This window comes from Jatropha curcas, chromosome 4 (assembly GCF_041381405.1).
Source record: "Jatropha curcas cultivar XTBG-Jc1 chromosome 4, XTBG_Jcur_1.0, whole genome shotgun sequence".
NCBI lineage: Eukaryota > Viridiplantae > Streptophyta > Magnoliopsida > Malpighiales > Euphorbiaceae > Jatropha > Jatropha curcas.
In genome coordinates, this window is record NC_143154.1 from 23,721,277 (window position 1) to 23,747,558 (window position 26,282).

Sequence of the window (26,282 nt, forward strand, 5' to 3'; positions counted from 1 at the left end):
GGGTGTTATTGCAACTGAAGGTGATCATTAGTGTATGAATGATACAAAGGTGGATTTATTGTAGAATTGCAACTAGTTGAAAATTCGAGGGTGAAATAATATATTAGGCAATGAGAACTAATTGAAAATAATAATTATATGACAATAAATAAAGGAAGCACAAATGACCAATGGAGACTTATAATGTCACATGTCATGTTTGCTATATATATATATATATATATATATATATATATATATATATATATATATATATATATATATATATATATTTTGATGATGAGGTTTTTAAAGTTTGAAAAACAGCTTGTGAAAGTTATTTTTAAGAAAGAAAATATTATTTTTCATAAAAAAGGGCATTAAGTACCTATTTTAATTTTTATTTATTGGAAGATCTAACGGGCGGAAAAGGTTAACAACAGGGATAACATTTCTCTTTACTCACAAAATTAATGATAACTCTTTTGGTAAAAAAATCTCAAACTCGAGACTTCTCTCTCCTATAAAAGTGAGAAGACTATTAAGCACCTGCTTTAATAATATCTATTTGATTACCTAAAATATTCGCTAAAGACATATTTGAAAAAAAGTAAATATGAAAGCTGCCATATTAATATCTTTTTCCCATATTTGGTAGCTTTTATGCAAAGCAAATCTCATTGACCATGACTTTCGCTGAGGTACAGAGTTTTAGCTGTTACGTGTATTGCAGTGAAAAGGAAAATGTTAAAAGCCATAACTGTATATATTTATTGTCACTGAAAATTTAAAAAAAAAAAAAAGAAAAGAAAATAAAAAAGGGAGAGAATCTAAAGTCGATAATAGCCCAAAATTGTGAAAACCCACATTCAGACCTCTCTTCATTTGTTTTGATTTTGTGTTCATTTTGTGTCCTTATTTGGGATTTACCCTTGAAGCTATATATGTAAATAAGCTCATATATAGTCATAAATGTTCACGCCAAGCATATCTATACAATGTTTGTCATATATAAATATTAATACCTACCAAAGATTTATTTGTATGATAAGAGAGTTTTATTAGAGAGTAGTGAAAGAGAAAATGGATTTGTCTATTGTTAGTGGTAGTGGTGGTGGTGGTGCTTCCGGCGATGAACAAGAAGCTTCTAATAACAATAGAAAGGGAAAGAAAACATATCATCGCCATACTAATCGCCAAATACAACAGCTTGAAGCGTATATAAGATTCTCCCTTTTTCTTATTTTTATATATATATATATATATATATTATGTTAATTCTTTTTTCTTTTTTTTTTTTCATTTATTGATGATTGTGGATCTTGGCTGAATTTCTTTTTTTCTTGGAATTTTATTAATTTTTGGCTTCATTTTCTTTGGAAAAAGGGTTTCTTTGAATTTTATTAATTTTTGACTTTATTTTTTTTGGGAAAAGGGTTTTGGGCCGACATCTGACATCATGAATATATGACATATTAATAGATCGAATTTACTTCGATCTTGTCGTTTTCTTTAGCTTGTCGGCAAATCCAAGTCATGTTTTTTATTATGTTGATTTAATCCATATCTTTTATTTTCCATTAGTAATCCTTTTGATCAAGCCTGCCTTTTCTTGATTTAGTGCATTAATTTATTTGTAGTTTATTATAATTAAGTATAACCTTCTTAATTTATGTGTATAGTGTCTTTTAGTTCTTTATGTGTTATTAATCTTTGGCTTTCTTTTCTTTCAAAAAAGGATTTCGCGGGAATTTCAAATATATGACGTATCTATCAACTGAATTGACTTCAATTTTGTCGTTTTCTTTAGCTTATTAGCAAATTGAAGTCATGTTTGTTGTTATGTCGACTTAATTATTATTCACACCTTTTATTCTCATATGTAATTCTTGTCTTTTGATCAAACCACATTTGCTGCAATAAGTCTATTAATTCATTTCGATTTTTATCATAATTTAAACATAACCCTCCTTGATTTATATATCCATAGTGTCTTTTCATTCTTTGTGTTGTACTAATTTTTTGGCTTCCTTTGTTTGTGCTGTTTGGCTTATCAGTAAATTGAAGTCACCTTTGCTATATGGACTTAATTATTATGCATATATATCTTTTTTTTTTCCATTCATAATTCTTTTGATATTTCTATCCATCAAGCTACCTTAATTTATATGTGTTTGGTGTCTTTTTGTTCTTTGTGTTTTATTAATTTTGGATTCCTTTTTTTTTTTTTTTTTTTTTTTGGGAAAAAGGTTTTGGGCATCTCAAACATATGAAGTGTATATCAACTAAATTAACTTCATTCATGTCCATAGCATTTGGCTTCTATTAATGTATTAATTTATTTATAGTTCTTTTATAATTTATTAACCATCCTTAATTTATAAGCCTTTGATGTCTATGTGATTTACCTTAAATAGGCATTAGATTTTTGTTTGGCTTATTTAACAGTGTTTAATCAATTCAACAGTTATGTTTTTTTTTTTTTTTTTTTTTTTTTTGAAAAGGCTGATGGAAATGAATTATTTAATTAATTAAATTCTCTTTTTTATTTATATTATAAAGTTTTTTCAAGGAATGCCCACATCCAGATGAAAATCAAAGGCGTCAATTAAGCAAAGAGTTAGGGCTTGAGACTAAACAAATCAAATTCTGGTTTCAAAACAAAAGGACTCAGACAAAGGTATAGATGTAATAATATTATTTTTCAATTGTTTTTGCTCCATAATCATAATAATAATAATAATGACGTTTTCTCAGTCTCAAAATGAGAGGGCAGACAATTCGGTTCTTCGAGCCGAAAATGAAAGAATTCAATGTGAAAACCTTGCAATTAGAGAGGCATTGAAGAATGTGATTTGCCCATCTTGTGGAGGTCCTCCTTTTGGAGAAGAAGAACGTCAACATAGTCTGCAGAAACTTCAGCTGGAAAATGCTCATCTCAAAGAAGAGGCTAGTTTTTCTTTCTTACTATAAGATTTAATTTTTCTTGTTTTTTCTTTTTTTCCGACAGAACAAACACACATGATACAGAGACAGGATAATCCTTTTCATCAAAATCATGACAATTTAGAGAAAGCATGTTCATTTATATATTGCACTTATAGGCATATAAATTTAAGTCTGTTACATAGTGTTTGGATAAACTAAATGAGTGACTCGTAAACATGTGCTAATTATTCATTTAGAAACTCAATTAGTTTTACTCAAAGTCAAATCCATAACGTTTCGATTATGAATTATAACTAATTATATGAAAGCAATATAAGCTCGATCTTATATTAGGACAAGCTTATCAGCCATTAGATACATAATACGCATGGCGTGCGTGCATGCATGCACGTATGCTCACACACACCATGGGTAGTGCATATCTACATGTACAGTTGGTTGCTTTGATTGAATCAAACATGGTGCAAGGGATGGATGGTGGTGATGATGGTTATGGAAATCTGCATTAAGTGCAAAGTGAGAAAAACCCATGGAAAAATACTCTCTAATTGAATAGGGGAAAATAGTCAATATTTTATTTTAATAAATGGATTGCTTTAATTTTAACAAATACTACTGTGATAATAGTGTTACTCTTCGTATAAGGTCAAGTTTATATCCAAATGTTGCATTTGGATTCTTGAGTTTATTATTAAATTTAGGATTTGATCAGATATCAAACAGTGTAGATATATTTAAAATGACACATGTTCTAAAGATATTTGAAAGCCTTCAAAATTTTTTATAGATTCCAGTCAAATTTAAATATTTAGGAACTTTTTGAATCCAACGTTGACATTTTCATAACCCAAAATGAAATTTAAGTAACATAATCAAATACTTTCTTATCAATGAAATGTTTATATTAGAAATACATTTGATTAAATTGTATTATAAATTCATTAGTCTATCAAATAAATGCTAGAATTTCATATCTATAACCGAACATTAGATATATATAGTTATTTTCAAATGAATTTCATAAAATTTATTCTATTTATACAAAACAAGCTGTTACAATTCTTATTATGCTTTGACATGATTGTTTCTTGCAGCATGAAAAAGTTTCTGCACTTCTTGCCAAGTACATAGGGAAACCAATTTCACAAATTAATTCATTGATTCCTCCAATGCCTGGATCTTCACTGATTCCTTCAATGCCTGGATCTTCATTGATTCCTCCAATGCCTGGAACTTCATTGATTCCTCCAATGCCTGGATCTTCATTGATTCCTCCAATGCCTGGATCTTCATTGATTCCTCCAATGCCTGGATCTTCATTGGACATTTTAGCAGGAGATTATCCTAATCAAAGACTAGGAATTAATCCTGCCCTTGATCTTGAGCTTAATCCAGTACTTTCTGATCATCTTCCAATCCCCTACCAACTTAAACCAATTTCAGACATAGAAAAGTCACTAATGTCTGAATTAGCAACTAATGCTCTTGAAGAGTTGGTGAAACTTCTACGAATCGACGAACCCTTCTGGATCACCACTGAATCTGACCGGAGCTATGTCATTAATCGCGAGAACTACCACAAGACATTTCCTAAGACTAATCACTTCAAAAGCACTAATGCGCGATTCGAGTCATCTAAGTACACAGGAATGGTGACAATGAACGGAGCAAATTTGGTAGAAATGTTCTTAGATTCGGTTAGTAATTGAATAAATTAGTATTCTTCCTTTATTAAATGCCATCAAACAATTAAGTTGTTTGCTAATTATATTTCAATTTTGCAGAACCAATGGGTGGATTTATTTCCAACCATTGTTACTAAAGCTAACATAATTCAAGTAGTTGAAACTGGAGCGGTAGGAAATCGAAGTGGTTGCTTACAGTTGGTATATATCTATATATGCATACATACATTCACTTTTTTTTATTATTATGAAAGTATCGGATTATATAATGAAGCGAAATGCAGATGTACGAGCAAATGCATATACTTTCACCTCTAGTTCCACCAAGGGAATTCTGCTTCCTTCGCCATTGTCAACAAATTGAGCCTGGAACATGGGTTATTGTTGATGTTTCCTATGATTTCTGGAAAGAAAACATCTACCTTTCTCGCTCCTGGAGACTTCCTTCTGGATGCATGATACAAGAAATGCCTAATGGATGTTCCAACGTAAGTAACATCTCTGCAATATACATGAACAGTAATCCAACATGTAGTTCTACTGAAAATTCAAAACTATAGATATATTTGCTAAAACAAATCATGGATTTTACTTGCCTAAACTCGGTTTATGGATCTACTCATGAAGCAAACAAATGAGATCTATATTCCTAATTAGTGAGAAATCCATCTTCCTACTTTGTATAAAAGTCTATTGTCTATTTCCCTTATTAGGGTACTTGTGTTTTATATATGTGATGCTTTTATATTTTCCTCTCTAATGTGTCTCTACTTTTCTCTCTATTCTTCTATTAATTTATAACATTTTAGATATTGTTTCAACTTTATCTTTTTTTTTTTCCCCTCAATGCATAGATCAGATCTATGCAAGTCAATGCTAGCAAATTTTTGCATAAAATGCAACCTGAAATAATATATGATGATGATGTTGAGTGTGATTTTACTGATGATTAATATTTATATATTCATATATATGGCAGGTTACTTGGGTGGAACATGTGGAAGTAGATGACAAAACTCAAACTCATAGACTATACAGAGATCTCATATGTGGTAATTCTGCATATGGAGCTGCAAGATGGATTGTCACCCTCCAAAGGATGTGTGAAAGATTTGCTTTCACTTCTGGGGAAATTGCCCCTCCTCGTGAACTTGGAGGAGGTAACTAAAATCTTTTCCTATCAATTTCTTTTTTTTTTTTTTCCTTATAGTTTATGTTTGGTTCACCTCGAAAAGGAATAAAATGGATAACCATAACTTGTTGGAGGTACATATAACTATGGATCTATCACCAATTAGCAGCTTCTGATTCTGTCAGTTCTTGAAATAATTTTATCTTCTCTATATTATTATATCTCTAGAGTGAATAATTTTCTACGAGGAAATATTAAACTCTTCAATGTTCTGTTGAGGTCCATCATGTAGTGGTACTCAAATTAGAACAGTAATCGATTTTTAGATTTCGTTGTAAACCTAGTTGCTTACTTTTAATTACATAAATCAATTGTTCAAACTGCATTTAAAGGTAAATCATTTCGCATTTTTATGGGAATTTCTATACCAGAAATAATAGTATCTCCTACTATAGCCCCTCTGGGATGTAAAACTTATCTCTTCTGGCTATCCCCGTAGTGTATGAGACAAATGTATGTATTTTGATTAGGGTCTTATTCTATGGTTCTGATCATACCATACATGTCTCCTGGGTGTGGTAGGTTTGTGGTTTCTATCTTATTTCTGCCTTCAATGAGTTATGTGGAATACTAAAAAATGAGCAAAGAAAAAAAAAATAAATGGAACCATTTTTCAAGAATTACATTCCATTTTCAATTCCATTTCTTAATTCATTTATATGTTTGGCTATTGTTCAGTGATTACTTCATCTGAAGCTAGAAGGCGCATGATGAAACTATCTCATAGGATGATCAAGGACTTCTGTGCAATGTTAAGCATGTCAGGTAAGCTAGATTTTCCTCAATTGTCTGAAGTGAACAATAGTGGGGTTCGTGTATCGGTTCGTCGGAGCGGAGGACCAGGCCAGCATTTTGGAATGATTATCAGCGCTGCTACTTCTCTTCGGCTTCCTCTCCCTCCTGAGACTGTTTTCAATTTCTTCAAAGATGAGAAAACAAGAGTTCAGGTACATCAATAGATTCAGTCTCTTTTAGTATGTTTGGCATTTAAGTAATTTAGTTAATTATGAAGTTTGTTCTACTAAAATATGTTAAATTAATTTTAGAAATAACTTTTAATGACTTCTATTTAATTAATATATTCAAGATTATATCTTTGTGAGTTGCAGTTCTAATACTAGGGTTAAACACACTCTTTATATATGCATTTTCTTTTTCTTTTTTTGGTTTTAATACTAGGGTTAAACACACTCTTTTAATATGTTTGGCATTTAAGTGATATAGTTAATTATGAAGTTTTTACCATCCGTTATCGTGGCCCGACTAATCCGGATTCACGCTAGGCACAAAGGAGGCAAAATGCTTTTTTCCGAATGTTTAAAGAGACTTCATACTCAAGGTTCAAACTCGATATTTCTGATTAGGGGAGAAACGATCTCTGCTATCTTATCTTCCCCTTCGAAAAATTTTATATATACATTATTATTAATATTATAGAACCAAAAAAGTATTGGCTGAGGTAGTACGGATTTCAATTCTTTACGCTTTATGGCCTTAAGATGATTACACCTCCTAGACCTCAATCCTTTATACTTTATGTCCCGAGGGGATCACACCACCTGGTGTTAAACAATAGTACAATTTTATAGCAATGTAGCTAATATATCGTATTTCCTTTCCATTGTCTTAACAGTGGGACATCCTCTCCACTGCAAACCCAGTTCATGAAATTGCACACATCCCTATTGGTACTCATCCAGGGAATTGCATATCCATTATCCGGGTAATTCCATATTCTTTCTTCTGGTTGTTTTTTCACTCCACGCGTTCTTATTATGCTAGTTGAATAGGGTCTAGTGGTAGTTAATTTTCAGCTTTTGTTTGATATAATTTTTTTTTTTTTATGAAGCAGCCATTTGCATCAAACGACAACAATATGCTTCTGCTTCAAGAAAGCTGCACAGACGCTTTAGGGTCATTGGTAGTATATGCTCCAATCGACATTACATCCCTCAACATAGCAATGACCTCTGAAGACTCGTTGATAATACCAATTCTTCCTTCTGGTTTTGTTATATCTGAAGACGGCCGGCCGGACAATAGTCGTGCTTCAACAAGTGCTGGTGGTGGTGGTGGTTCACTTGTTACCATAGCCTTCCAAATCTTGGGTTCTAATCCTTTGACCAGCTCCGCCTCCTCCTCCACCCCCACCGAGATGAACATGGAATCAGTGGCGAAGGTTAATACTCTTATCAGCTCCACTGTTCAGAAAATCAAGATTGCTTTGAATTGCTCCAATTGAATTAATTAGTCTTTTATTTTCTAATTATCAAACTTAAACTAAAACCTTATCTTCATTGAATGATGGACCTGTTTGAGGAGCTATTTTTAAAAGTTAAACATAATTATTTAGCTAATTAATTTTCTTAATCTTGTGATGTTTTGAGAATGGGTGCAGTGTGCAGACATTGAACGTAAGAGTTCATTGATAATGAGATTTGACTATGTTCAATACGGTTCAACCATATTTTTATACAATAATATTTTTAAATAAATTTTATAAATATAGTTGAAAATATATATAGGATTGATAAATACTAAAACACTTTTAAAAATGCTCAAATTAAATATTAATATTTTTTTTCGAATAAAGCATTTATTAGTTTAAATTAACACAAATGAAATATAAAAAGAGAATGGTTTTTCCTTCCCGTTTCTTTTCCCCTTTTATATGGATTTCAAATAATTCTTTTCTTATTTATCAAAAATAATTCTTTTCTTTTTGTTTTTTTAGATACATCAAATATGTTGTTGCATTTGTAATACAATTTTTTTTTTTTTTTTTTGAAGCTTTGTCGAGTAGTTATTTACTCATTGTTTATATTCAATAATTATTTTGGTATAATATGAAGTATTGTTTAATATTTACCTCTTATATGTTATTGTCTACATTTTTATAATTTTTATAATGTTGGAGCAAGAATTTGTGTTGAGATCAAGAATTTGTTTCGAGTTTGAGTCTTCTCAACTACAGTTGTTTTCACTAATTTAGTAAGTAAAATGAGAGGATTACCTCTATTGTATAGCATGAACTGTTATTTTGGCTAATTGGGCCTCCAATGAATTAAAAACATAGAAGTCAAAATTAATAATCAATTAAAAATTCCCTAATTATCATGTTTCCAATGAATTGGTATGTTGTTGGCCAATTGTTAATGGATAAGCCAATTAATACTTGTGTTTTTAAGGATACCATGACTCAGATTTGGCGACTAGTATTATAGGTTTGACGGTTAAGGAACTTTGTAATAATGCTTTCTTATTCCAGTTCTTCCATCTGATAGATAAAGATCGTGTTGTGAACGGAGGACCTTGGAACTTTGCTCAAAATCTCATTCTTATGAAAGTGGTGGAACGGGGGGAGAACCCAAAGAGAGTTGAGCTCACTACAGTGGACATCTGGATTCAGGTTCATGATCTCCACTTGGATTCATGATGGAACGAATCGCTCGAGATATTGGGAATTATGTGGGAGAGTTTCTAATGGCGGATCCTAAAAATTTCTCCTGGATATGGAGGGAGTACATGCGAATTCGAGTTCGAATGGATGTGTGAAGGCCGCTGAAACAAGGGATGAAAATTAAGAAGATTAAGGGGGATTGGCATTGGATCACATTCAAATATGAGAGGCTGTCTGCTTTTTGTTTCTTCTGTGGACTGATTAGGCGTTCGGATTGGCATTGCTGAAAACTGTTTTTGATGCCTGGAATTACTAAGCAGCAGCTTGCCTGTGGCTCTTGGTGTTGTGGGGTCCCTCCAACATGTGGGACCCACACAAGTTTGAAAGAAAAAAAAGAAGAAGAAGAAGACGTGTGGTGTTGTGGACCCACACACAAAGTTTGAACGAAGAAAAGAAAAAAAGCACGTTTATTTTGTTATTCAAAGGACGGTGCCAAACAAAGAAAGAAAGAAAAAAAGGGAAAAGTGGACGCGTGATTAACGCGTCCACCGCGTCACCTTCTCCTATAAAAAGGAGAAGGTTTTCCTTCATTAAGGCGAACAAAAACATAGAAGCAATATACACTATTAGGTGTAGAAAATTTTAGGAAAGGGTTTCTAAAATTGGGAAAGAGAGAAAATAGTGAGGATTGTAATTTTGGGGTGTTTTTGGGAAACACTTAGAGTGCCACTATTTTGTAATCTCTTTTGTACCTACTATTTTTAGTAGAAGAATTATTCGGAGTTTTTGTCCTGTGGACGTAGCCCATAACAGTTGAAGGGTGAACCACGTAAATCTCGGTGTTCTTATTTTTCATCTGGCATTTACGGTAATTATTTAATTTTTACCGTGATTATTATTTCTGGTGGATTCGATCGTCAATATTCAATACTTAATTATTGGAGGTATATGTGGTAATAGTAATTTTATTACCACCGTATTTTTCCGCGGGCCCTACTCGGGATAAGTTATAATCCCAACAACTGGTATTAGAGCCTTTGGTTGGTAAATTCTGTCAATTTTCTACAAAGTTACTATTCACGTGAATAGTAAATTCGTGAATAGTAAATTTTTGTCAGATTTAGAATTCGACATGGCTAACGACGGGGCAATGATCAAATTGACAGATTCGAATTATTCAATGTGGAAATCCAGAATGGAGGACTACCTCAATTGCAAAGATCTGTACGATCCAATTGAAGGTGACAGTGCAAAGCCGGAAGAAATGAAAGAAAGGAAGTGGGAGAAATTAAAAAAGCAGACCTTGGGTACAATATGCCAATGGATAGATGCTAGCCTGTACAACCATGTGAGAAATGAAAAAGATCCCCAAGTTCTCTGGAAGAAGAGCCAGTCGTAGGGGATCAAGAAACAATTGTAGATGATAACAGTGATGTAGAGGGTGTTGAGCAGGGGGAGCCAGAGAACCCCATTCCACCAGAAGCAGTTGAACCTCAGTTAAGAAGGTCAAACAGAGAACGCCAACCATCTACAAGGTACCGTAGTTCTGATTACATTTTGATTATTGATGAGGGGGAGCCAGAGAGCTTCCAAGATGTGCAATCTTGCAAAGACAGAGATTGCTGGACAAAGGCCATGCAAGAAGAGATGAATTCTTTGAAAAAGAATGACACATATGAGCTGGTGAAACTTCCAAAAGGGAAGAGAACACTCAAGAACAAATGGGTGTACAAACTGAAGAAAGATGATGGCAACCTAGTGAGATACAAAGCTCGATTGGTCGTCAAAGGCTTTACTCAAAAGAAAGGTATTGACTTTGTTGAGATTTTTTCACCAGTTATGAAAATGAGTTCTATTCGAGTGGTGCTAGGTCTAGTAGCCAGTTTGAATCTTGAGTTAGACCAGCTTGATGTAAAGACCGCATTTTTGCATGGGGATCTAGAAGAAGAAATCCATATGGAACAACCAGAAGGATTGAAGGTTAAGGGAAAAGAGGACATGGTTTGTCGCTTGAAGAAGAGCTTGTACGGGTTGAAACAAGCACCGCGACAATGGTATAAAAAGTTTGATTCTTTCATGGTGAATCAAGGATACAAAAGGACAGATGCAGATCCTTGTGTATATGTCTAGAAATTCCCTGATGGTAAATTTATCATCCTTCTCTTATATGTTGATGATATGCTAATCGTTGGACCAGATGCACACATGATTAGCAGGTTAAAGAGTGATTAGTCAAAAGCATTTGACATGAAGGATTTGGGATCGGCAAGGCGAATTCTCGGAATGGAGATTATTCGAGACAGAAGGTCCTGCAGGTTATGGTTATCACAGGAAAAATATATTGAATGAGTTCTAGAGAGGTTCAATATGAAGAATGCTAAACCAGTTAGCACTCTGCTTGCCGCTCACTTCAAGTTGAGTAAGAAATCCTACCCATCAACAGAGAAGGAAAAAGGAGATATGTCAAATGTTCCATATTCTTCAGCAGTCGAAAGTTTGATGTACGCAATGGTGTGTACAAGACCAGATATTACTCATGCAGTTGGCGTTGTGAGCCGATTTCTATCAAATCCCCAGAAGACACATTGGGAAGCAGTGAAGTGGATTTTCAGATACCTGAGAGGAACTTCAAAGTTATGTTTAACTTTTGGAGGTGAAAAGGCTGCACTTGTTGGTTACACAGATGCAGATATGGCCGGTGATCTTGATGAAAGAAAATCTACATCAAGATACCTATTTACATTCTCAGGGGGAGCTAATTCATGGCAGTCAAGATTACAGAAATGTGTTTCATTATCAACGACTGAAGCAGAGTACGTTGCAGCAACGGAAGCAGGAAAGGAAATGCTTTGGTTAAAGCGATTCTTTCAAGAATTGAGTGTGCAGCAGGAAGAATATATAGTTTATTGTGATAGTCAAAGTGCATTAGACTTGAGCAAAAATACTATGTATCATGCACGAACGAAGCACATTGATGTAAGATATCATTGGCTTAGACTTGCCATTGAAGAGAAGCAGTTCCAATTGCGAAAGATCCACACAAACAGAAATGCTGCGGATATATTAACAAAGGTCGTTCCGAAGGAGAAGTTAGAACAGTGTGTCAAAGCGGCAGGAATGGAGAGTCCCACCATGTAGTCGGGAGGGGGAGAATTGTTGTGGGGTTCCTCCAACATGTGGGACCCACACAAGTTTGAAGGGAAAAAAAAGAAGAAGAAGATGTGTGGTGTTGTGGACCCACACACAAAGTTTTAACGAAGAAAAGAAAAAAAGCACGTTTATTTTGTTATTCAAAGGACGGTGCCAAACAAAGAAAGAAAAAAAAAGGGAAAAGTGGACGCGTAATTAACGCGTCCACCGCGTCACCTTCTCCTATAAAAAGGAGAAGGTTTTCCTTCATTAAGGCGAACAAAAACATAGAAGCAATATACACTATTAGGTGTAGAAAATTTTAGGAAATGGTTCCTAAAATTGGGAAAGAGAGAAAATAGTGAGGATTGTAATTTTTGGGGTGTTTTTGGGAAACACTTAAAGTGCCACTATTTTGTAATCTCTTTTGTACCTACTATTTTTAGTAGAAGAATTATTCGGAGTTTTTGTCCCGTGGACGTAGCTCATAACAGTTGAAGGGTGAACTACGTAAATCTCGGTGTTCTTATTTTTCATTTGGCATTTACAGTAATTATTTAATTTTTACCGTGATTATTATTTCTGGTGGATTCGATCGTCAATATTCAATACTTAATTATTAGAGCTATATGTGGTAATAGTAATTTTATTACCACCGGTATTTTTCCGCGGGTCCCACTCGGGATAAGTTATAATCCCAACACTTGGATGAAGGCTAATAGCTGAAATGTTAACCAGGCCGGAGCACGGTGGTCACCACATGGTGGGAAGGCTGAGTACGGAGGGGCAAGAGTGGATAAGTGTGGTAGTTAGCCTTCTTTCCAAAATCCTAATGTTATGGGATCTGCTGTAAATCACATGCTGGATAAAGGGGATATAAAGGTAGATATTATGGTGGCAACTGTTAAGGGGAAGGCACAAATGGGAAGTGACATCAGCGGGAAGGAGCTTATGGATGTAGAGAATCTAGAAGGTGATCATGATGATGGTAGTTTAGCTATTATAGATCTAAAGGGGAAACGTCAGAATCCTGGTGTGTCAACTGCCGTTATTGACCCACAGGATGGTCTTGAGCCAAAAAATGGACATGGGGAGGGTTCTGGTTACCAAACTCGCCAATCATTATGAGTTCACTATCTTGGAATTGTCGTGGGCTTGGGAAGTCACGGACAGTTTCTGAATTACTAGAATTGGTTCAGCTAAAGAGGCCCATTCTGGTTTTTCTGATGGAGACAAAAGTGGGTTTTGTTCAAATGGATCGTATCAAGCGCAAACTGGGGTTTAAGGGTTTATTTATTGTTGACCCTGAGGGCATGAGTGGTGGGATAGCTCTGCTGTGGAAGGATAGACCTATATGTTCCCTCTTGAGTTACAGTCGCAATTTCTTAGACGTCACGATGAATATATCAAGTCTTTCTAAATTCATTTTAGAAAGATTGTATCAAGCGCAAACTGGGGTTTGAGGGTTTATTTATTGTTGACCCTGAGGGCATGACTGGTGGGATAGCTTTGTTGTGGAAGGATAGACCTATATGGTCCCTCTTGAGTTACAGTCGCAATTTCTTAAATGTCATGATGAATATATATCAGGTCTTTCTAAATTTCATTTTATCGGCTTTTATAGCTGTCCAGAACGGAATAAACGACGATAATCCTGGAATATGTTGCTGTCGAAATTTACTATTCACGTGAATAGTAATTTTGTAGAAACTGATAGAATTTACCAACCAAAAGCTCTGATACCAGTTGTTGGGATTATAACTTATCCCGAGTAGGGCCCGCAGAAAAATGCTCCAATAATTACGTATTGGATATTGACGATTGAATCCACCAGAAATAATAACCACAGTAAAAATTAAATAATTACCGTAAATGCCAGATGAAAAATAAGGACCCCGAGATTTACGTGGTTCACCCTTCAACTGTTATGGGCTACGTCCACGGGACAAAAACTCCAAATAATTCTTCCACTAAAAATAGTAGGTACAAAAGAAATTACAAAAATAATGGTACTCTAAGTGTTTCCCAAAAACACTCCAAAATTACAATCCTCACTATTTTCTCTCTTTTCCAATTTTAGGAACCCTTTCCTAAAATTTTTTACACTTAACTGTGTAGATCTTTTCGTTTTATGTTTTTGTACATAGTTTAGGAAAATCCTTCTCTTATAAATAGGAGAAGGGGATGCGTCATTAACGCGTCCACCGAATGGATGCGTTAATCACGCGTCCATTTTTCCTTCCTATTTTCTTCATTGAAACGTGTGTGGATCCCACATGTTTGAATCTCTTCTTCTTTTGTTTTCTTTCTTTGACCAACAATAAAAACGTGTTTGTTTCATTTTTTTTTTTCTTTTCAGATGTGTGTGGGTCCCACACGTCGGAGGGACCCCACTACATAAATATTCCCCCAAAAATAAAAAATTTCCTATGGAGGGCTCTTTTTAATGTGTTACCAATTTTTGGTGTGTTAAGGGCTAGACATATGAATGTTCCATTGTTTTGTCCAATATGTACTCAGATTAGTGAAACTGATGTAGTACAGCCCAGTTGGAGGAAGCTTGTGTTATTGCCTTGGAATTGTGGAATGCACGCAATTCTCTTGTTTGGGAACAGAAGCTTGCTGACTCTTTTAGTCTGGTTCGAAAGCACGTATTTTCTTCATGCTTGGCAAGCTACAAATGGGGCCACTGGTTCTGCTTCGGTAGTGGTACGTGATAGCTAGCTACCGACCATCGGATGGTATGGCGGGTGTTGGGTGGCTTATTCAAGACAGTTATGGCCACTATGTTGGTGGCAGAATGCAAACGTTAGGCAGGGTGGCAGGAGTTCTAATGGCAGAGGTGCTTGGTATTAGAGAGGCCCCCAACTGGCTTAAGCTTCGATACCAGCGTGTCCCGGTCATTATTGAAAGTGATAGCTTGCTGGCCATCTAGGCTTTAAACTCCAACCACAGGATTTTTCTTATGTTGGCTCAATTATTGCTGATTGCAAAACTCTCTATGGCGAGTTCTCTTCTTTGTCTCCCTTTTGTCACGAGATCAACGAACCAAGTAGCATATCTATTAGCTACGGCTGCTGGTTCTAAGACTGATTCAATGGAGTGGTCTATGAGCTACCCACCTTTTATTCATAATGTAGTTTTGATGGAAGCTAATAATACTTGAACCATCTTTTCATTCAAAAAAGAAAATGGATAAATGACAATATCAATAAGCTGGTTATGTGGTTATAAAAAATAATAATTTTTATTTTTTTTTCTCATACAATGAACTCGTAACAAATTCTGAATTAAATTAGTTAATACGAATCGTTATAAGTAAAATGAATAGGAATTCAATAAAATATAGTTTGCTACATAGTTTGTCATTCATTATCATATTACTTGATGTTTTAAATTCTAGAAGTTAAATTTTTTAAAAAAATTAGATAATTCAAATTGTGAGATTGTGATTGTTTTTTTTTTTTCGAAAGCTGTGAGATTGTGATTTAGTTTTGGCTAAAATGTATATTGTAACTTCGATTAAGCTTATGGATAAGTGATGTATCTATATGTATATTAGATGTGCATATTTGTGACATGGTTGATTAGCGAATGATAAAGATAAGATGAATGTATGAATTAATGATGGGGGAAGGGCTTTGCTAATTAAATCTCATGGGATGGGCTATTTGTATTTGTATTGAATTTTCCTTGACTCTTGAACAGGCAGTTACTCTTTTATAGGAAAAATGTTGTCGGATTTTCCGCAAAGTACATATTAGGAACCAAAATCAATTAAGTAAATAAGGGGCATTAAGTATTATAAGTAATATTATTATTATTATTATTAAAGTTAGCAGTAGTGCCATCATTAGATTCGAACATTAATGTGGATCTATAACTTTGATCGAGGATAGGTTAATAAGTTGGAATTGGAAATTAAACAGTAACCAGCATCACGAATCTAAATCCCTCAACAAGAATTCTTATGCAAAGTTTTCTTTTTAGATGCCTTGAGGATTCCAAAAAACCATCTGTCAAATGGCAAAAGCCGAGAAATGGAGACTAGCTTCTAAGATGAATTATGAACTGTGAATAGTGTTAGATAACTTGATTGCCCATTCATGGATATTATGATCTCCAAGTGATGCTTTCTTTTCCTATTAATTTTCTTTTTAATTTCCAAGTGATGCTTATATTTTCTAAATGAATTCTTCTTACATGAATAAATGCCTAGAGTTTTGATTAGTGAATTGGACACGAGTAGTTTCCACATTCTTTTCATGTCCTAAACATACAGTGTTCTAGACCTTAGTTTTAGAGAAGAACATCGATGATGAAGAAGCAAGACAATGAATTTGTGGCGTTGGTCGTCCACCATGGATAAAGTAAGTCTATAAAAAAAAGGAAAAAGAAAAATAGATCTTTTTTATTGTATTTTTCACAAGTCAGCATTTCTTTTTTTACACATTAGCGCGTTTGAAATTCAAACATTTTCGTTTTCTTGGATGAGTGTTTAATAGTAGTAAATTTACAACTTTAGAGGGCCACGAGCTCATTTTCAAAGTAAAGGGAATCACATGATTTTTGTTTCACAAGTCAGAGGCAAATGATGTATTAGGCCAAAAGTTAATGCTTGTATAATGTGGAAATGATTTTTGTTTCATAAGCATACTATGGTCCTTTGCGGCCTTAAGCCACCCAGATTCTAGTGTCAATCCGGCCCAAAGTGACTGGTTGTAACAATTATGCATCAATACAAACTTGTTGTCATCTACATGTTAGTAAAAGACTATAATTTGATTTGATTTGTTTCTTAATTGGTAAAAACTAGAACTAAAATCAAGACAATAAATTACACTCAATATGAAATTTATCAATTCAACATGTTGATTATACTGATATAATCCTCTTCTTTGAATATTGTTCACCAAATGGTTACCTTTCACCCTACTCTACACATCTTCTGGAAGACTTGAGAAAACCAACTAGAAGACAATTACTTGACAATTCTCTAGTTTTTAATTGTTCTTTTTTGTTCTGTTTTTCAAAATAAATCCGACATTAACCGAAAACTTCTAGACATTATTGAAAAGTCTCTTAACTTTTCCAAAACCTGGTACTAACGACAATTTAAATGACTGATGGATTTGATCAAAACGAACCACTTAAATGACATTCCAAAACCGGGCATTACCAATGAGAGCTGCAATAAGAAAGCCAAAGAAAAGGAAGAAATCGAAATATAATTTACTAATCTCGCCAATTCTGGCACATTTAGGAAAAACCCAAGAGTAATTGTCACAGAAATTGGGGCATAAGTTTTCTTCACATTACAATCATCATCACACTCGTGAGTAGTTTTACACTCTTATCAAAGATTGCTTCTATGAACAAAAAAGTGGTTTGTGGTAACCAAGACATTCCGAATTCAGATACAACAAACAAAAGCACTCTCTTATTCTCCTATCAAAATGCATAGGTGCTGAAAGATGGCAAAGGAACTCTGCAGGGGCATTTCAAATCCGGCAAACTTCTTACAGGTCTTCAGGGCCATTGATTTCCTGTTGGAAAACCAAAAACAGCGATCGAATTAAAAAAAAAAATGCATTAGTTATATGAAAATATTCACCAGATTGTAATATCTTACCTTGTTCTCAATTACAGCTCCATCTGGTATTTCCAGTTTTACACCAGGTTTTGCTGCTATAGTCACTTTTCCCTACAACAGTTGAAAAAGTGCCCGTCAAATGCCCGCATACAAAAGGTGCAAGGTCAATAATACAGGACTAGTAAATTTAACAAGTTCTGAAAACTAGTGTGAGACGAGCTAGGCATGGCTCCCAATGATATTTTCATAGAAATTCGCAGAAACATCTGCACATGTAAGAGCGGACAACTGAATCAATAGCTAGGCACTTGGAACAGAGGTTCCTTCCTAATTTCTAACGCCTAACCCTGTCAAATTAACAAAGTAATAAAAATAATATCTTCAGATTTCTTATTCCTATTCCTTCCTGTTGTATGTAGCCAAACACCCTAGAAATGAGAATGAATCTTTTATTTACTAGTTCTAAAATTTCATGTGAGCATATACTTCAAAAATTTTTATTGGGGGGCCAAAATTATTTTCTACGATGCATTTAATTTTTATTTTAGCTATTATTCATTAGTTATAAATATTTTTATTTTTCTAGTCGGGTTGAATCACATACCTTGAACATCAATGAGACAAAGCTCAATAGTTTGAAAATAAATATTTATTTTCATATCAACATTCAAATATGCTTGTTGTATATTTTTAATTTAATTTATTAAAGTAAAAATTACAAAGAATACGAACAGATATCAAATATTAAAAAATTATTTATGTTTTCATTCTTAGAGTTTGTGTAATTTTTCTTTCAACCAAACTTTTGAAAGATAAATAAAATTATGACGAAAGAAAAAATTTATTTTTTACAATATTTTTTTTTTATGATATAAAAGATGTTTTAGTATGGAACTCTTTTTTTAGTACTTTAGTGGGCATTTTGATTTTCACAACCCAAAATCTATTTATTTTTTCAAGTAGACTTAAAAAAATGAAAAAAAAAAATCTAAACAAATAAAAAAGGGGGGCTCTAAAAATTTTTGGCTCTCCACTGTATATGGGTGTGTCTACTGTTGAGTTAATTAATGGTCAAAGATGGGGAAAATTAAAAGCAACAAAGGTGTATATTATACCTTGAGAGTGATACCAGCACCGAACCATACATCACCCGTCACCTTAAGGCTATCAAGCTCAATGATGCTAGGGATAGACTTAAATCGACTCAAGAAGTTGGCAACCTTTCAAGAACAAGCAATAAATAAGTATTTACAATTAACAAATTAAACTTCTGTTAGAGTACCAAATATCAAAACAACTCTTCACCTTCTTAAATTCTGGACCCAGCTCAATAGAAGGATTTGCAGGATTCTTTCTAGCTTTATTTCTGATAACAAAGCCATCCTCCAAGGTGTAAAGATCAGACTGCCAAATAGCCAACAAGATGAGTTACACATGTCTCAAATCTTAGCTAAGCCTTCAAAACAATTATAGGAAAAAAGACAACCTGGACAAGAAGCAAATCTGAAGTTGCCTTCACTGGAAGGAAACGAGATCGAGGAACATTGATACCAATTGCATGATCAAAAAACTGATTGACAGGAGATTGAAACAATCATATTAACAAAAGAAAAGGATAATAGCATAGCTTCAAAACTTAAAATTCTTTTTTAAAAAAAAAAAGTGTACCCTAATAGCTGCACCAGCGGCAGTTTCTAGCTGAAGAACTTTAACTCCATCTACTTCCTGAAAAACAGTATCTATATGATCAACAATTTCACCATCTGAAACAATAAAATAAAGCATCAATAACAGTAAATACGGAGGGGTGAATGAGACTGAAATACCTTTGGGTTAGGAATTATCTCCATCTTTAGTGCGTCGGATTCTACAAGCCGTTTAATTGCTGACAAGTTCACCCACCTGTTTTTGTATTATACTTTTAGTACTCCAACCATCAAGGCTTTTATCTCAAAAAAAATAATAATAAAAATAAACCATCACGGTATTGTTACACAGGTGGTAAAATTAACTTACAAATTGTTTGTATTGAAAATTTTGAACTTCTCTATTGACTTGAATTCATTAACCTGTTTGAAACAAAGTTGATCCATAAACTTGTAAAACATACTCTAAAAAGAACACTATAAAATCCCTGTTGAGGTCAACGCACTCCCTTTTCTCAAATGTGCCACTTTGACTTGCCTATAACCACAGGCTATAGTGGATATTCTGACTGAAGGCATGGCTAGATCTTCATTCTAAAGATAGAGAAGTAAACTTGAAAAGGAAAAAACAACTACAGATATAGGATTGTATTGTGCTTACATGTTCATCAGGGACTTGTGCAATCTCCAATAGCTGCATCACAGGTTCAAGGAAAACAAAATTAGTCAACGTCACTGCTAGTTTCTTCCTCTTCTTCTCCAGAGACAGTGTGGAAGGAGAAAGAAAAGGAGTGGGAATGGCTTTAGTTAAAGCAAGGGTGGGGTATGGGGTGAGTGATAAGAATTGCTAGGGCATTCATCAAATCAAGAATATGAAGTTGAAATATCAAGAACCTTGAACAGTAAGGCAGTATTCTGACACCATTATCTGATAAATACTGCATAATATACCATGATCTGATTTTCAGAGATGCATTATAAAATTGCTGTCAAAAGGCAAATATGCCTGCTACATATATTACTTACATACTTCATTGTAATTACTTTTTGCATTGACATATAGAATGAGATTTAAAATCACACAGTTGGGCATGCTAGGTTCTCATATAAAGAATATTCTAATTCAACTGCAAACCCAAATATGTCCATCAAGGCTACATTATAATATAGAAAAAACAGTAAAATTACTAAATGGCCTTATGTCAATATAACATTTATTTAAGTTGCCCACTAGTAAAATTTCTGAGAGGGAATCTTTAAGGAATATATATCCCCTTTTGCCACATCCGTAGAAAAAACAAGGACCAGCATAAGGATTATATACCTGAACCTTCCCTTCGTAAGAGATGAGAGTACCACCCTTTACATCAGCTAGGGTTTTGGGTGTCACCTGCAAAAGGCGAAATATAAGAGAACAAAACTTAAAAACCATAAATGCAATTAACAACTGCATTCTTGTTTTTCATTTTTGTTTACCTCCATGCAGTATTCATTCTTGTTTCTGATCAGATGACTTAGGATTTCTGTAGCAATTAGTCAAGGTAAATTTTCTAGAAGACTTAAAATCCAAGCATGTTCATCTTTAACACAAGTAAACAAGAAAACTAAAGGCCATAAACTGATAGCACAATGAGATACAAAATCAGGATACTCAAATCAACAATAGCACCAAGGTTATCTGAATTGGCAACAAACACGTACTCTTTGCCCTGCAAAGAGGAGAAGGAAATAGAGAAAATAAAAAAAATCAGTACGATTGAGGAAATGAACTTCATATCATCACAAGGGCCATATAAAAAACTGCACCGAAGCACAAACCTGCGATAGCAAAGTATCAAGTTTGCCACTATTCTTCAAGGATGGGAACACATCACCATGTCCAGGAGGATACCTTCACATGGACAAGAAAACCTTGAGCTCAAAAAGAATGCCATTGAAAGGAACTTTTCAGCACAATTAACAATATATTGATGATCAAAAATTTTTACTACAAAATTCTTCAATACATCAAGTCTTGCACTATCCCCCTCATACCTCAGGTGTTTTTGAATTCAATGCTATATTTCAAGCAATTCTCCCAACTGCCTCATTGGTCAAAGTTACATGTTGTTTAGGAGTCATCAGAAGTTAATACGTAACGGCAAATAGCTTAAGTAACAGAGATGTTGAAAGTAAGATTCAACATATTATTAGCAAGGAGCTATGTTTTCAACAGCTGGTGCTCCACACATTAAGCTATGCTACAATCATCAGTAAGCTTATTAGAGCCTATTTAGCATTGTTGTTCTTGAAACAATTTTGATGATGTTGAGAAAACCACCCTTTTAGATGATGTTGAGAAAAAAGTAATTTTGTAGTGCTTTTTAGCTAGTTTGTGGCTTTTATAACTGGTTTGTATGAGAATCACCTCAAAAACAAACTTTAAAACCCTCTAACAAAGTGCTATTTTCCGACAGCTGCCCAAACAGGAGTGCTAAAGACAAAGTACGTATAACAGGCATGTCTCCACCAAAAACTAACAGTGAAAGGTCGAATTAGATTCTAGGAGTTCATGGAGTCTAATAACGTGGAAGTTAGAAAAGGAACACTAGAAGGTATCTAACCTTTATTAGAAAGATTGATGAAGGCAAAACTGATCCTTTTTTGGGTTTTAAAAGAATGCCGGATTGGTGGGGTGGGGGAACAGAAAACTAGATGGTTAACATATTCGAAAAACAAGACAGATACATCACTTCATTCATTGAACAGGTTTTACACAAAATTTGCCATATAAAGCATCCGATACAATGCACAACTATTATATGTTCACAAAACAGTAAAATCAAATATCATGAAGTTGCAGATTATATAAATTCATATTCGAAACGATCAAAATAAATGAATTATACCATCCATCCTTGCCCGTCTGTCCTTTGCATGGCAAGGGAGTAAAATCTTCAACAACTATACGAGGATACTGGCTCTGCATGGAACCCAAAAGGAAAAATCATGAATCCATACTTTCTATATTATCAGTATCAGGACCAAGCAGTAATTTTCCACACCTGGTTGAAAGTGTGAATCTCAACGTTTGACTTTGAGTACTTCTCTATAATCTAAATTGAACAAGGGTTAGTTAATTTAAGGGTTACATCTAATAAAATAATTGACAAGAATTGAATTAAAGATCAAAATGAGGCACCTTCTGAGTATCGTCATGAGTGTTGAAGGAGTTCATTAGAAGCAAAGGAACATTGCATCCATATTTGGAATTGAGATGCTACAGTAGCCACAAAGTCAGTTGCAGGCAAAGATGGAACAAACGAGAAAGGCAAAACCAAAGTCAAAGCTAAAGAAAAACCATAACCTCAATCTGGATGACAATAAGGTCAAGGAATGTCAATCCATTACGAACTTCAATGACGGACCTGACCACCCAGAAAGAAAATTACATGATTAAATTAAATATAAATAACAAAAAAAAAATACAACAAATTGGACAAAGATGCAATACTTGGGTCCCGTGCAGCCCATTGTTGTCCCCAATCCTCCATTAAGCTTCAAAACGACAAGTTTGTCCAAAAGCTTCTTAGTCTCTGCTGGATCTGCAACAACCCAAATGACTCCTGGTCATCTTATTTGAAAAAAAATAAAAGAAAGAAACCATAGAATTGAAAGAAACCATAATCAAGATATTTGGTTATGATAAAGATGACTACCATCAGGAACAGGCGCCAAAGTGTCATAAGGAACCACTACTTCATCAGTTGGTGTTTGAATCTTGCTCCAGTCCACGTGCTGTGCTTCCCCGCTAATTTAACCCACAATTTCAAAGGAAAAAAACAATCAATAACATGACAAATCTAAATCATTCAATCTGAGATCAAATGAATTTGAATTACCTGAGATAGCGAGCAACGAGGCTAATAAATCCATTTTTCTCATTCTCACTGCAAAACCAAAATCAAAATTAGATCCAATCCAACAACATGGAAAACTAACAAAACCCAATACAATAACAAGACAACCCACAAACCTAAAATCAACAAAATCAAAGAATTAAATACCTGATTTGATTGAGTCCAGCCACAGCAGACTTAAGAGGAGTAAGCTTATCCGTGGCAGCAGCCATTGCTGATTAGTAATAAAGCTCTGATCTAGGAAACAAACAGAGGAGAAGGTGATACAGTATTGACATGGAACGATAATGAAATGAAAATATCAAATGCTTACATATACGGAGGGACGGGGTGATATGACATAGTAAAAATAAATAAATAAATAAAAGGTGATATTATATATGTGTACCTGGAATAACAGAGAGATTATTATTTGAAATAGAAAATGTGAACGGTGGTAGTAAGGGACAAAAATGGAGATGGGATCGTAGCGATGAGAAACAGGTATGGTCAGGGAATGGATCGTTGGGGATCTTATAAAAGAAAGCTTGGATGTGTCAGTGCGAGAGAGAGGGAATATGCGAAGACGAGTATAACGCTTAGCCCATAGAAAAGGAAAGGAAGGTAAAGAAAAGGAGGGAGTGGCGCTTATTTTACGCAAAGGTCGACGCGTCGCTTGTTTTCTTTTGCTATCAGGGGATATGCCTCGGTAACTAAAATCCTTTATGTTTCCGTTTTCTTATTAAACTTCTATATTTTATAAGCTAAATTTATTTAAATTTAGCACTTTTTTTTTTTTTTTTTTAAGGGTTGTTCGTGAGTTTATTGGGTTTGGTTTGAAGCGGTAATCAAACCAATCCTAAATGGCAGCGAAAAAAATTTTAAAATCTAATCATCAAAAATTCAAACTAAATTAAACCTTAGTGTTGATTTGATTCGCAGTTTAAAAAGAGAATTAAATTTTCTCATATATGTTAAACCTTTTGCCACCATGAGCCACTATAGCTTATATCATAAAGCTAAACTTTAAACTTCAATTTTGTTGCTCGCTGCAAGCCTATGTTGCTCGCATTAAGGTATAAAGCCCAACTTTGAGCCTCTATTGCTCATCACGAGCCTTTTTCACTTACATTAAGGCATTAGGCTTTGGTTGTGTCGAGCTTTTACAACTCGTATGAAGTCTCTACCGCTCAGCCCGAGCCTATTGCACTCGCTTTGAGGCGAATAACCAAATTATAAGCCTTTATTACTTACTTCAATCCTCTATTATTAATCGAGCTCTTATCATTTGCTCTAATGGTGCATTAGTCCAAACTTTAGGCTTCCATTGCAGAACCTAAGCCTCCATCACTCACTACCATGCCAATATAGTTTTTTTTTTTTAAAAAAAAAAAAGGAATAACTTTACCTTAAGTTTGGATAAGCAAAAGGGAAAGAGGCATTTCGGCAACTTAAAATCTACAAAATGATCAAAGGCACAAGAATTATATACGTGCCATGTTTTATTTTAGTTTGCACTATCTAGCTTATAGGGGTGAATAACTTAAAGCCTTAGTAGCTCACCCTATCTCGTTTTTGTGGTAAACAACTAAAGACCTTAGTCTCGCCCTACTAGTCTTATGCAGGTGAACAACTTAGAACATCAATGGATTGCCCCATTGAGCCTTATGTGGGTGAACAATTCAAGAGCCTTAGTAACTCCCGCTACTTAGTCTTATAAAGTCAAACACCTTAGAGCATTAATGGCTTATCCTAAATAGCCCTACATTGGTGAACATTCAAGCCTCAATGACGTGCCATAACAAACCCTACACGGATGAATAACTCGGATCCTTAACAGCTCGCCCTACCTAGCCCCATTTAGGTGAACATTCAAGAGCCCTAATTCCCCTATTGAACCCTATGAGGGTAAATAACTCAGGACCTCAGTTGCTCACGCTACTTAGAATTATGTGGGTGAATAGCTCATTCAATCAATTGCTTGCTTTAAGGAGCCCTATGTAGTTGAATAATTCAAGAGGCTCAGTTGGGCAACTGAGCCATACAAAAGTAACAACTCAAACCTTAGTGGCTCACAATACCTAGCCCTATATGGGTGAATAGCTTAAAGCCTTAATAACTCGCCCTAATGGACCATATATGGTGAACAATTTAAAGGCCTTAATAGCTCACCTTACTGAGAGCTTAGAGCTTCAATGGCTCACCCTACTTAGCACTATATATGTGAACAGTTTAGATACTCAAGCACTCACTCTAATGAACCCTACATGGGTGAATAATTCAAGACCTTGGTAGATCACATCAATAACTCACCCTACCCAACCTTATATGGTGAATAATTTAAGAACCCCAATAGCTCGCGCTACCAAGCCCTATACGGGCAAACAATTTAAAACCTCAATAGCTTGCGCTATTGACCCCTATGTGGATGAACAACTCAGAGTGTAACATTCCTTTCCGGTCCACCCGTTAACCCGAATGAACCGAATCGAGACGCTACAAACTGGTTGACTTTATGTCCTGTCATGCTGAATCATAATGTATACTGACTATTATATCATGCTGATGCTGTTTATATTAATACTGTACTTAAGATTTACAAGACATGATACTAGTGTCCAAACTGAAATGGGCCCAACTGTGTGCCTTGTACATGCCATGATAAGGATAAACAAAACCAAAATATCAAAATGAGTAGCTACCTTGAAGACTGAGTCTTCCACAGATAAACTCCAGCAGTTGTAAGCTGACTCTCTACGGTCCAGTCCCGAAACCTACGAGTTAAACAAGTAACTCGCTGAGCAAATAAAGCTCAGTGGATATCTCAACAT

General features: G+C 34.6%; 2 protein-coding genes across 3 annotated transcripts; one reads left to right on the forward strand and one right to left on the reverse strand.

The window, feature by feature from the left end:
• The first annotated feature begins 999 nt into the window (after positions 1-999).
• On the forward strand, positions 1,000-8,162 carry LOC105636148 (homeobox-leucine zipper protein HDG11). Its single transcript, XM_012219332.4, has 10 exons — positions 1,000-1,196; positions 2,542-2,659; positions 2,737-2,928; positions 4,023-4,625; positions 4,713-4,814; positions 4,898-5,101; positions 5,593-5,773; positions 6,484-6,752; positions 7,439-7,528; positions 7,658-8,162. Exons 1-10 carry the CDS (start codon positions 1,063-1,065, stop codon positions 8,045-8,047), a joined length of 2,283 nt encoding a protein of 760 aa, XP_012074722.3. The 5' UTR covers positions 1,000-1,062; the 3' UTR covers positions 8,048-8,162.
• Positions 8,163-17,546: 9,384 nt separating this feature from the next.
• On the reverse strand, positions 17,547-24,136 carry LOC105636149 (UTP--glucose-1-phosphate uridylyltransferase). Of its 2 annotated transcripts, none has more exons than XM_012219334.4 (22): positions 23,861-24,136; positions 23,620-23,704; positions 23,455-23,502; positions 23,272-23,363; positions 23,067-23,157; positions 22,920-22,980; positions 22,755-22,832; positions 22,618-22,668; positions 22,462-22,535; positions 21,392-21,464; positions 21,225-21,282; positions 21,050-21,096; positions 20,898-20,963; positions 20,235-20,267; positions 19,944-19,996; positions 19,754-19,829; positions 19,596-19,652; positions 19,414-19,497; positions 19,233-19,331; positions 19,043-19,147; positions 17,967-18,038; positions 17,547-17,880 (listed from the first exon to the last, which is right to left on the reverse strand). In XM_012219334.4, exons 2-22 carry the CDS (start codon positions 23,682-23,684, stop codon positions 17,854-17,856), a joined length of 1,410 nt encoding a protein of 469 aa, XP_012074724.1. In that variant the 5' UTR covers positions 23,685-23,704; positions 23,861-24,136; the 3' UTR covers positions 17,547-17,853. The 2 variants fall into 2 exon arrangements, with proteins under 2 accessions (XP_012074724.1, XP_012074723.1); XM_012219333.3 differs by having other exon boundaries at positions 23,620-23,709; positions 23,861-24,135.
• Between the last annotated feature and the right edge of the window lie 2,146 nt (positions 24,137-26,282).